This window comes from Bison bison, unplaced genomic scaffold (assembly GCF_000754665.1).
Source record: "Bison bison bison isolate TAMUID 2011002044 unplaced genomic scaffold, Bison_UMD1.0 scf7180017854187, whole genome shotgun sequence".
NCBI classification, from domain to species: Eukaryota; Metazoa; Chordata; class Mammalia; order Artiodactyla; family Bovidae; genus Bison; species Bison bison.
The window spans coordinates 126,718-139,982 of NW_011484760.1; the positions used below are offsets into that span (position 1 = coordinate 126,718).

At 45.6% G+C, this 13,265-nt stretch overlaps 1 protein-coding gene across 1 annotated transcript in view; it reads right to left on the reverse strand.

The window, feature by feature from the left end:
- CACNG7 (calcium channel, voltage-dependent, gamma subunit 7) overlaps positions 1-13,265 on the reverse strand; it is a 15,435-nt gene that overhangs the window by 542 nt on the left and 1,628 nt on the right. Inside the window, exons 3-4 of the mRNA XM_010855989.1 lie at positions 12,962-13,102; positions 268-413 (exon numbers count right to left, since the gene is read on the reverse strand). Of these exons, the coding sequence (XP_010854291.1) occupies positions 268-413; positions 12,962-13,102 (287 nt within the window). The remainder of the gene's footprint in view (positions 1-267; positions 414-12,961; positions 13,103-13,265) is intronic.

Consider the following 13,265-nt stretch of genomic DNA (forward strand, 5'->3'; position numbering starts at 1 on the left):
CGCCACCACCCCTCCTGCCTTGAGTCCCCGGCTTCATCCTCCAGAGATCTGGGAGTCCAGGGCCCCCCCTTCTCCCCTGGGACCCCAGGAGTTGGAGCTCCCAGACCCTCCTCCTCCAGGACCTGGGGGCTAGGACCTCAGCCACCACCTCCTTTTAATCCACAGTCTAACCCACAGCCTCCTCTTCCCCTTGGACCCAGGAATCACACACGCCCCTGCCACCGGTCCCCATTCAAAACTCTGAAGTCTGGGCCCCACAGACATCACCTCTTTGAGTAGGAAGGAGGATGCAGCGAAGGCAAAAGACCACCCGTAGCGATAGTGGAAATACTGCTCCGAGCTGCTGGGCCTGTTCATGACCTCGTCGTTGATGCTGGAAATGTAAAGAACCAAGCCCACCACCAAGGAGAGGCCTGGGGGAGTAGAGGGATGCCCTTGGTCCACTAGCAGCGGACCCCTTTCCCCAGCCCCAGGCCCCTGCCTCCCACTGCCATCTTCTCCTCCCACCCCCCATCCCATTCTATCCTGGACTGTGCTGTGCTTAGTCACTCAGTTGTGTCCGACTCTTTGCGACCCCATGGACTGTTGCCCGCCAGGCTCCTCTGTCCGTGGGGATTCTCCAGACAAGAATCCTGGAGTAGGTTGCCATGCCCCCCTCCAGAGGATCATCCCAACTCAGGGATGGAACCCAGGTCTCCCACATTGCAGGTGGATTCTTTACTGTCTGAACCACCAGGGAAGCCCAAGACTACTGGAGTGGGTAGCCTATCCCTTCTCCAGGGGAATTTCTTGAACTGGGGTCTGCTGCATTGCAGGTGGATTCTTTACAGTCTGAGCTACCTGGGAAGCTCCCATCAATTGAAGTCCCTTGTGGGCTCGTCCTGGGCTGGGTGCAGGGAGTCTAGAGGTAAATCAACAGCCTCCTCCTCCTTCCCCCCACCCCTGCATCCCTAATCTGCCATCCAGGGGCTCACAGTGCAGTTGGGGAAGGCAAATATGGACACTGGTCAGCAGTCACATCCATGGTGACAGTACTGTAAGGGAAATGGTAGCACAGGGACTACCCTAGCGGTCCAGTGGTGAAGACTCCGAACTTCCGTTACAGGGGGTGCTGGTTTGATCCCTGGTCAGAGAACAAAGATCTCACATACTGTGTGGTGCACCAGAAAAATTAATTAAAAAAATTTTGCAGATGAAATAGTAGCATAAAGTTCCATGGGTCCAGAAAAGGCACCAAAGCCACCTGGGGGCAGGGGTGGAGGGAGTCAGGAAAAGTTTCCCGGAAGCTGCATTTTGTCCTAAATCTCAAAGGATGAGGCCCAGGGAAGAATGCAGGAATACCACGCCATGCACGGCAGAGGGACTGGCATTGTTCCAACCAGAATTAGAGGGGGAATGCTGAACTGATCCATCCATGCAGCTCAAAAACATGGCCCACAGCCACCAGAAAGGAAGCCAGAGAAGGTTGGGCAGGGGCATTGCCATGATGAGCCTCAAGTGCCAGTCTGAGGAGCTTGGCATTGATGGCAAGGGCACTAGGGAGCCATGGAATGTTGGGAACAGAGGGAGGACAGGGCCAGACTGCAGTGTTAGAAGATCCTTTGGGGGCTGATGGGTTGTGGGAAGGGACTGGAGGGGAGAAATGCTGGAGCTGTGATAGGCCCAAGGCTGGGGAGGATGAAGCAGAACTAAGGCTGTATAGATAATAACATCAACAACAATAATAGCAGCTGCTTGTGTAGGTCTTGCTCTGTGCCAGGCACCATTCTGAGTGTCTTATATGCATTAACTCATTCAAACTTCACAATAACACTTTCAAGTAGGTACCACTTTTATCTCTGTTTAGAGTTGAGGATACCGAGGTACAGGGAGAAAATGGAGAGAAGCAGTCTCATTTGAGAATTTTTAAGAGGCAAGTCTCACTTCCTCAAGCTGAACTTTCTTTTTCTAACATATATATGTATATAAAATAAACATATATATTTTATATGAGCAGCATGGGGGATCTTAGTTCCCTGACCAGGGATTGAACCCATGCCCTGTACATTGGAACTTGGAGTCAACCATTTGACCACCAGGGAAGCCCCAAGGTGAACTTTCTTTTAAACAGTAGCACAAGGGTGGCTTGCAATGGGTGTGTGCTCAGTTGTGTCTCACTCTTGGCAACCCTGTAGCCCACCAGACTCCTCTGTCCATGGGATTTTCCAGGCAAGAATGCTGGAATGGGTTGCCATTACCAGGGGATCTTCCTGACCCAGGGATTGAACTCGTGTCTCCTGTGTCTCCTGCCTTGGCAGGTGGATTCTCTACTGCTGTGCCACATAGGAATCCGTTAAAGGTGGCTTAAGGAATCAGTAAAATCCCCAGCCCTAAATTAATCTCCATAATCCTCATTAGCACCTTCCCCTAGAATCCTATTACACAAACAAATATCTGTGTGCCCATCACCCAGAATAAATCTGAATTCCTTCCATTGCCTACAAAAGGGGTTAGCAAAAAACGACCCTCCACCCCGACCCCGACCCAGGGCTAAATCCAGCCCACCTCCTGTTTCTGTATGATCTACTAGCTAAGAATGACTTTTACATGATTAAGTGGTTGAAAAAAAATCAAAAGAAGAGTATTTTATGGCATGTAAAAAGTATCGGAATTTCATTTGGCAGTTCCTCAAAGCGTTAAAGATAGAATTACCATATGACCCAGCGATTCCACTCCTAGGTATTTAGCTGAGAGAACTGGAAACATATGCTCACACAAAAACTTGTGCAGGAATGTTTGCAGCAGCATTATTCATAATAGCCAAAACGTGGAAACAGCCCAAACGTCTATCAACTGCATGGATAAACAAAATGTGGTATAGCCATATAAAGGAATAGTATTCAGCCAAAAAAAGGAATGAAGTGCTGATTTATACTGCCACATGGTGGAACCTAGAAAATATGCTAAGTGAAAGAAGCTAGATGCAGAAGACCACATATTGTACGCTTCCATTTATAGGAAATGTCCAAAATAGGCAAATCCATAGACAGAGAAAGTAGATCAGGACTTCCCTGGTGGCTTAGTGGTGAAGAATCTGCCTGCTCATGCAGGTGACACAGGTTTGGTCCCTGACCTGGGAAGATTCCACATGCCATGGGGCAACTAAGCCTGTGCGCCATGACTACTGAGTCCAGGCCCCAGAGTGCGTGCTCTGCACAAGAGAACCACCACTGTGACAAGCCTGAGCAGCGCAACTAGAGTGGAGCACCCACTCATTGCAACTAGTGAAAGCCTGTGCCCAGCAACAGCTACAGCCCATAGGGTCACTAAGAGTCAGACATGACTGAAGCAACTTAGCACGCACGCACACAATGATATTAGGATGCAGGAAAGCATCATCAGTGGTCGTTAAAACACTGAATGACATAATCTTCTCGTGGAATATCTATGCATTACAAAGATACTTTGGAAATATCATAAAGGAGCCTGAAAGATACCCTTTGAACCAAGTACCTAAAGCTAACATCACCAACAGTGGGACAAACGGACACCCCGACCTCCTGATGGGATTGCGCCACTATTTCATTTATGCAGTGTCCCTGCTGGAAATGTGTAACCTGGATCCACTCCAGGAGAAAATGTGGGGCGTTTTACAAACACCGGCTGCGTTCTTCAAAAATAAACGTCAACATGAAAGATTTTTTTTTAAGGCATAGGAACTATATAAAAGATGAAAGGAGACGAAAGAGACACATCAAGGAAATGCAGAGGGGAATCCTAGCCTGGATCCCAAATCAGGGGAAAAACGGACTATAAAAGGCAGTGTGGGGACTTCCCTGATGGTCCAGTGGTTAAGACTCTGCGCTTCCACTGCAGGGAGTTTGGGTTCGATCCCTGGTCAGGGGACTGGGATCCCACAGGCCCCGGGGTGCAGCCAATGGGGGAAAAAAAGGAATGTGGGTGCTGTGGGGCAACTAAGCCCGTGCATCACAACCTTACAGAAGCCTGAGAGCCTAGAGCGCATGCTCCGAAACCGGGGACGCCCCGGCGATGAGAGGTCTGTGCACCGCATCTAGGGAGGAGCCCTGGCTTGCCATAGCTAGAGAAAGCCTGCCAGCGGCAGCCAAGACTGAGAGCGGCCAAAAATGTTTAAAATATCAAAAAGGGCAGAGTGCAGACAATTGATGAAATTTGAATACGGATTGTGTATTAGCTGTAAAATTGTATTAATGTTCAACTTCCTGAATTGGATGATGGTGCTATGCTTAGGAAAGGAAATATACTTGACCTTAGGAGATATCTGATCTGATTTATTTAAGAGTGAAGTGTTTCTAGTTGTGTCAAATGGATAGTTGGTGAGAAGATGCTGTGTGGCACAGGGGGCCCTGGGTGCTCTGGGATGACCTAGAGGGATGGGATGAGAGGAGAGGAGGGAAGCTCAGAAGGGAGGGGATATATGTATAATTATGGCTGATTGTCGTTGCTGTATGGCAGAAACCAACACAACATTGTAAAAATTAAAAAATATTTAAAAGGGTGAGGTGTTTGCAATTTATGTTCAAGTGGTTATCTATGATAATATAATGTATTAATAATATATAGATATATACCCATATACACACATATACTCTAATACTTTGGCCACGTGATGCGAAGAACTGACTCACTGGAAAAAACCCTGATGCTGGGAAAGACTGAGAGCAGGAGGAGAAGGGGACGACAGAGGATGAGATGGCTGGATGGCATCACAGACTCCATGGACATGAGTTTGAGTAAACTCTGGGAGTTGGTGATGGACAGGCAAGCCTGGCGTGCTGCAGTCCACGGGGCCAAAAAGAGTCGGACACGACTAAGTGACTGAACTGAACTGACTTATATACACATAAGATAGAGAAAAAGACAAAGGTGGCAAAGTGTTAAAAATTGGTCCAGGTGAAAAACATGAGAATTCTTTGTGCTGTTCTTGCAACTTTTCTGTACGTTTAAAAATTTGCCAAAACAACAAATTTTAAATAAAATAGGCATCACCAAACAGGAATTCCACTTCCTGAAGATTCAAAAGTGTTACCCAAAAGTCTACAAATAATAAATGCTGGAGAGGGTGTGGAGAAAAGGGAACCCTCTTACACTGTTGGTGGGAATGCAAACTAGTACAGCCACTATGGAGAACAGTGTGGAGATTCCTTAAAAAACTGGAAATAGAACTGCCTTATGATCCAGCAATCCCACTGCTGGGCATACACACTGAGGAAACCAGAAGGGAAAGAGACACGTGTACCCCAGTGTTCATCGCAGCACTGTTTATAATAGCCAGGACATGGAAGCAACCTAGATGTCCATCAGCAGATGAATGGATGAGAAAGCTGTGGTACATATACACAATGGAGTATTTACTCAGCCATTAAAAAGAATACATTTGAATCAGTTCTAATGAGGTGGATGAAACTGGAGCCTATTATACAGAGTGAAGTAAGCCAGAAGGAAAAACATAAATACAGTATACTAATGCATATATATGGAATTTAGAAAGATGGTAACAATAACCTGGTGTACGAGACAGCAAAAAAGACTCTGATGTATAGAACAGTCTTATGGACTCTGTGGGAGAGGGAGAGGGTGGGAAGATTTGAGAGAATGACATTGAAACATGTAAAATATCATGTAAGAAACGAGTTGCCAGTCCAGGTTCGATACACGATACTGGATGCTTGGGGCTGGTGCACTGGGACGACCCAGAGGGATGGTATGGGGAGGGAGGAGGGAGGAGGGTTCAGGATGGGGAACACATGTATACCTGTGGCAGATTCATTTTGATATTTGGCAAAACTAATACAATTATGTAAAGTTTAAAAATAAAATAAAAAATTCAAAAGTGTTACCCTGCAAATGGTTTACTCATCATAAAGAGAAAAATGTGCCTTTCCAATGGAGAGCTCTAATGATCACCCCCTTTACCAAGGGGTTAAACATTTTCCCACTCCTGGTGGGAACAACTTGACATTTCCTACCTGAAGTGATGGGCTATAAAGAATACAGCACCACTTCTAAATCTTACCAAACCTATTTAACTAGAATCTAATCAAGTCTCTACCTTGGACATAACTGCCGGTTACAGAAAATACAAAGGAAGAGGAAGAAGTCAAATGATGCCACGAGGAAACAATCCAACAGATGCAGGATGTGGGGTGTTCTACAGGACATCCTGTCTTGTAGATTTCAAAAGGACAATGGTACGACCCAAGTTATAATACTTAAGCTGGTGATTAATCTTAACATCTCAAAAAGAGAGGCAAACACGTAGTATTATGTCTCCTGATGCAATGCAATAGGACTTAATAACACCACCTATCTATGAGGTATTTTTGCCCCCCCACTCCCAAAGTCAAACCTGGATCTGATCTACAATTTTACAGGAAAACACAGAGTAGATGGACATATTAAAATCACAACACAAAGACACAACAGAAAGATCAAAAGTGTGGAGATTATATGAGGCAAATGACTAGATGTCTTCAAATGAATGGCAAGAAAAAAACAGAAGAAGAGGGACTATTAGAGATTAAAAGAGGCTTCAGAGATCTATCAACTAAATGCACAGTGGAATTTGGATCCTGGTTTCCAACACACTAATTGTAAAAATTTTAAAAAGGCATTTATGAGACAAGTGGGGAAGTTGAACTCTGGCTAGATATTAATTTATATTAAGCAGCTATTCTTCATTATTTGGGCAGATAATGGCACTGTGGCTATATTAAATAACAAAGTACTAGTTTCTCAGAGATATGCTGAAATATTAGTGGATAAGATGATTTAATGCTGGAGACTGACTTTAAAATTCTGTAGTGAAGTGCAGAAGGGAGATATGGCAAGTTTGACTAAAAAAAGACTCACCATATGTTGATAATTGTTGAAACTGAGTGAAGGGTACATGGCACACTATACTATCCTTTCTATATTTTCATAATGAAATATATTTTAAAAGTCAGTGTTGTAAAAAATATAGTACGGGAACTAGTCTAGACTAAAAGAGAAATTAACTAAATGCAGTGCATAAACTTAGATTGAATCCTGCTTCTGGGGGAAAAGCTATAAAAGGCATTCTTAGAATGTCTAGGACAGTTTGAAAATGGAATGGATTATGGTATGGACTTTTGTAAAATTTCTAGGTTTAATAATGGTCTTGTAGTTATGTAGAAAAATGCCATCACTGTTAAGAGATGCATATTAAAATGCTTAGTGATGCCTGCAACTGACTTTCAAGTGGTAAAGTTAAAACAGAGTGCTTGTGTGCTCAGTTGCTACAGTCGTGTCCAACTCGGTGAGACCCCGTGGACTGTAGCCCACCGGGTTCCTCTGTCCGTGGGATTCTCCAGGCAAGGATACTGGACTGGGTTGCCATTTCCTTCTCCAGGGGATCTTCCCGACCCATGGATTGAACACGCGTCTCTTCCATCTACCTGCATTGGCAGGCGGGTTCTTTACCACTAGTGCCACCCGGGAAGCCCAGGGGAGTCCTTTTAATCCCACCCACCCCCATCCAAGAAGGATGGTCAGTCATCAAGTCATGTCTATTTTCCTTCCTAAATCTCTCATAAATCTAAAATCCCTTTTACGCCCCCAAGTCCTCTAATCCAGCTGAGGCTTATTCCCTGTGCCTGTCCCGTTGCCTTCAAACCTGTCTCCCTATTTTAGATACTGTTGTTTCTTTCTTTTCTTATTTTTTCCACACTTCGAGGCATGTGGGATCTTAGTTCCCCAACTAGGGATCGATCCCACATGCCTTGCATTGGGGGGTGGAGTCTTAACCTCTGGACCACCAGGGAAGTCCTGTATGTTTTTGTTTTGTTTCAGATACTGGCTCTTTCTAAAAACCCATACCAGGGAGGTCCCTAGCAGTCCAGTGGTTAGGATTCTGCCCTACCACTGCAAGTTGCCTGGGGTCCATCCCTGGCCTAAATAATTAAATAAAACCCATATCAGACTCTGTCCTTCTCTTGTCAAAATACTTCCTCGGCGCTCTAGGATCCATGGGAGAAAGTATTCATTCCTCAGTCTGGTTACCCAAGCTCTTTTTGATCCGAAAACCTGCCAACCACTCCTGCCTCACTCAAGTCCCTGTTTCTTATTTCAGTTCTAAAAGACATTCTCCCTACAGAGAGTCAGGAGCAGGGTTGATGAGAAGGGAACAAATGTTTCTCAAGAGAAGGAGCTTTTTGTTATTGCTTTTGCTCTTGTTTTTGTTTTTAGTGATTGAAAGTTATCTAAACACAATGTCAGAAGCTGTTCTTGTCATTCTTTCTCCTTCCTGGGCATTTTATGGTGACTCTGGTTCTCTAAAAATAACCTTCTTTTCTCTTTTTTCTCCTCCCCTTTTCTCTCTCTCCCATCCCTCGCCCTTTCTCTGTAATACAGTCTTCTCTCCCCCCACTCCACTACATCTGCTTCAGAATTCTTAGAGCACAGAAGGCAAGAATCACCTACATTCCAAGCTGAATAGGAACAACCTGGATTTAGAACAAAGAATTTCAGGACCATGGAGAGCTACATGGGCGGCTACCTCAGTCTTACCACTTTCTGGAGTCTTAACACACGCTGTGAAATGCATGTCTGTACCAGGCACTTTTCTTTCTTTACTTGAAAAGCTCCCCCTCGCCCTTTCTGCATCAATTTAGATGTCACCTGCTCTTGAAATTCTGGTCACTCCCACCCTCTCCAGCATCCTACTCTGTCTGCTTAAAGCAGCTTCCCTTTTCTCAGAATGCCTTGAACTTTCTTTATGAGGGATCTCTTCTACCAATACTTCATTGTGGAACTTTGTACCAGCAACTAATCTAGGCTCTGAAGATATAAGCATGAGCACGTCTCTGCCTTTTATTTATCTATTCATTTGGCTGCGCTGGGTCTTAGTTGTGGCACTGGGGCTCTTTCCTTAGTTGCAGCGTGTGAGATCTAGTTCCCCGGACAAGGATCAAACCCAGGCCCCCTGCACCGGGAGTGTAACGTCTTAGCCACTGGATCACCAGGGAAGTCCCTTCCTGTCTTTTGGAGTTTACATTCTGGAAGAAGGAGGCAGAAAAGGAATAAGATGACGCTAGCAATAAGTGCTATGAAGCAAATATCAAATAGGGAAGGTGATGGGTAGTGTAGTGGGGGCAAAGCAACCTTGGATACCATTGTCAGAGAAAGAAAATCTGAAGAGGAAAAGTTGGGGAATTAGGAGAAAGAGACTTCCAAGCATGGAGGGTTAATGATTGTAAAAGTGAGGTTGAGATTAGCATTTTCAAGGGCGATGCAGCAACGGAGAGAGTGTTAGTGAGTTAGGAAAAATGAGACCAGAAGTCTGAGCAGTAGCCAAATCATGTAAGACCTTGTAAATCAGCGTGAGGAGTTGGGATGTATTCTAAGTGCAATGGAAATGCATCGAGACCCTGAAGGGATTTAAGTGTTGTGTGACCAGCATCGAAGGGCATGTAGCTGGGAGCTGTTTTGTGGCTGACTGCATGAAGATTGCCATTTAAGATTCAGCATGTCACCAGTGCTCAGTAAGGGCATGGCGTAGAAGATGTTTCTGCAACTGTTTGATGAGTGAGTGAATGAAAGAGCAGACACATGGAACATGTTTGAGGAGCAGGGGTTAATGTGAGCCAGGCGCGGGAAGCTTGCCTCATCTGACCTGGAAAAAGAAAGCCAATGTCACTCCAGCCTCCTCCCCCTACTCTCACCAATCACACCCAGTCAGTCATCTGGTTCTATTGATTCTTCTGTCAACATCCTTCTTTCTCAAAGCCATCCAGTCACCTTTACCCTCCCATCTCCCTCCCCAGCTAGAACCTTATCCGCTCCTGCCTGGACTACTGCATAAGCCTCCTCCCTTTCCAATCTCTTTCCTTTTAGTCCATTCCCAAAACAGGTCCCTGAGGGATCATCGACACCCTATCCCTTTCCTTCCCAAGCCCTCCCGCCACTTTCTCCAAAACTGAATGTTACCTCACCATTTACCAGACCTTGGTCAACCCTTGCCTCTTTCTAAGTCTGAGTTTCCTCATTGGGAACACGAGATGGTTGCACTACTACATTCCACTCCAAGATCTAAAATACTGGTACTATGTCCACCCTTTCCTTTCTTTCTTTCTTTTGCTAGCTGGGTCTCAGATGTACATGTGGGATCTAATTCCCTGACCAGGGATGGAACCCTGGGCCCCCAGCACTGGGACTGTAGAGTCTTAGCCACTGGACAACCAGGCAAGTCCCCAGCCTTTCCTCTCTTGTAATCCCCTTTGTCTTTATGACTTTTAATTGTGGTGGGGCAGTAGAATGCCAGAGTGAAAGACCGGTCTGGAATCCTGCTTCTACTGTGGAGCAGCTCAACTTCTGAGTGCTTTCCGTTTCCTCAAATGGAAAATGGGAATAAAAATAGCATCTGCCTTAGGAGGTGAAGAAAAAGAAATAATTTGCACAAAGCACTTAAAACTTCCCCAAACCGTGGCACTCAATTAACTGTTTTCTATTATGGTTGCTGTTGCTACTACTACTATTCATGTACATATGTGAGCGTGCGTTTATTTATTTAAAACTACCACGTGCTGAGCACTTACTGCTATAAACCAGGCCCTGGGTTGGGCCTTCACATCCGTGATCTAGACCAGGGGTCAGAAAACTACTGTTGGTCCCACTGCCTGTTTGTGTACAGTTTGCAAATGAAGTGTGGTTTTTACATTTTTTTTTAATGGTCAGGAAAAAAAAAAGACAAAAGAAGAATAAAATCTCATGGTCCATGAAAACTATATTGAATTCAAATTTCAGGCTCTTTAAATAGGATTACTGGAACACAGCTAGGCCCACTGCTTCCCCTCTGGTTGCTTTGGCACGCCAACAAAGCCTAGACTATTTACTGTCTGGCCCTGAGCAAAAAGTTTTCCCATCCCTGACCAAGGTTGCCCAGTCAACAGCTCCAGAAAGGAAGGCTGCAGCTCACACAGTAAGTGTCAGGATTTTAACCCAGGTCTTTCTAGGTTCATAGCAGCATGAACCTTCAGCTGCTACAGGCTGCAACCTTGGCTACCTTGGGTAGGGTGCATAGATCATAGTCTATGAAATGAAGTTCAGGAGTGGGGTTCGATCCCCCTAAATTACTCTATTGTTACATCAGAGGCCTGATTTCCAGCCGTGATGGCACCAACTGATCCTTAACTTGACCTTGGGGAGTCAGGTCCTGATGCACTGGCATAAGCATGGCTTTGGGGAGGAGAACACCCTTGATTCTAGTGCCAGCACTGTCATTTATCAGCTTTATCGCCTCTTTGGTTTCCACTTCTGTAAATCACAAACAATAGGATTTTCCTTCGAGCATTTCAGGTGGGTTGAATCAAAGTCCCCATGCTCCCTACCCTTGCCCCACTTTCTGTCTCTCTAGGCTACAATTTTTCCATCTGACACTCTGAAATGGTGATATGATACATATCTTATTTTAGCTTGGTGTCTGGCTCCGCATGCTGTGATTCAAGTTTGCACGGAGGTTGCACCCTGCTTTCCTGGGGAAGAGGTCTTGTCAGGTTAGGTTGGAGGCATGGGGGAGGTTTAGCCCAGAGAAATCTGGGTGAGGAGCAGGGAGGAGACTGGGGGAGGGGATTTTTGAAGACCCATCTCCAATCATCTGCAGAGCCGACTCCAAAGAGGTGGCCGAGTGCAGGCCCCAGGGGATGTAACGGGAGTGAGACGTACAGCAGGCTTTGTTCATAAAATATCAACTGAATTAAAAGGGCCCCAACGGAGTTTAATTAAATCATGTTGAAGTAATTCGAATTGAACTAAAGAACTGAGTCAGAATAGATTGGGGTCAGTTGGGCCAGATGGATGGAGTTAAGTATGTCAGAGCAGAAGTGACCTGACCTGAGCTGAGTTAGACTGAATTGGACTGGACCGAACTAAAATTTGGAGGAGGGGAACACTTCAGAAAGAGCTCTCCTCTGGAGCTCAGGACACTTGAGTCCCTGGGGAACCAGCTTACACTGGTATCTCAGGCAACTCCCTGCACAATTTCGAGACCCGGTATCCCTATTTTATCAAACTAGTTCTAATAATAACTCCCGGACAGAGATGCTATGAGAAGTTTATGAGATTGCTCATGCTAAAGAGACTTAGATCTCAAAAGAAAAGATAACTATAAAGAAACATTGAACTCTAGCTAATGACAGGCATGGTAAAGAATCTAGAGTCAAGTGTACTGATGCCTGCAGCTTGCTCTGAAATTCATTTTTTTTAAATGTTTATTTATTTGTCTGCATAAGATCTTAATTGCAGCATGTGGGATCTAGTTCCCTGACCAGGATTGAACCTGGGGCCCTCTGCATTGGAAGCATGGAGTTATAGCCACTGGACCACCAGGGAAGTCCCTGAAATTCATTTTTAAATGATAATAAAATAGACGAATGGATGGGTAGAAAGATAGATAGATGGACAGATACAGGATAAAGCAAATCCCGTGACATGGTAATGATCAACTCTAAGTGGTGGGTACAGGGTTCTTTCGACTTTTCTGTTTGAAAAATGTTCCAGTAATACGTTGCACAGAACATAAAGAGCCTTGCAAACTGTTAATTGCTAAAATATCAGGAGTGGTTAAAAATACAGCCTCTGGAGGCGAAATGTGTGTGGTTGAGTCCCATCTCTGCCTCTCACTGGTTGTATGGCCCTGACTTCATTCTGCTGAGTGTTTGTTTCCATAACTGTAAAATGGGGTTATTAATAGCATTTGCCTCACAAGGTGGTTGTATCAGAACAGAGCCTGGCACCCAGTTAGCACCCAAGAAGCGCTCGCTGAGAAATGCTCCATTCCACAGAGCAGCAAAGTGGGGCTTGGAGAGGTTCTGCAATTCCTTCAGGGTTACCCAGCAAGGAAGTGGTGGTCTTATTGGAAGAGGAGCCCCACGTTCCTGGTACCTGAAATGGTCCTGCAGCCTGTCAGTCCTTTCCTTGGGCTTACCCGAGAGGATGAAGAAGATGCCGGAAACGAAGGCCAGAATGGTCCTCTGCGGGCGGATGTGGCCAATGTTGCTGATGACGAAGGCGGTGAACACAAGGAAGAGGCTGACCATAGGGAAGGGGGTGGCTGTGCGCACTGTCTCTGGGGGAGGGGTAGGAAGAAAGACAGAAGTGAGGAGGGACTCTGCGGGTTGCCTCTGAATCCTCCTCATCTCTGCACCCCACGCCCTTTTCTGAAACTTCCACTGCTGGCCCCGCCCCCTCACCCAGACCACACCTCCTTGGCTTGACCCCCACCCCTTAGC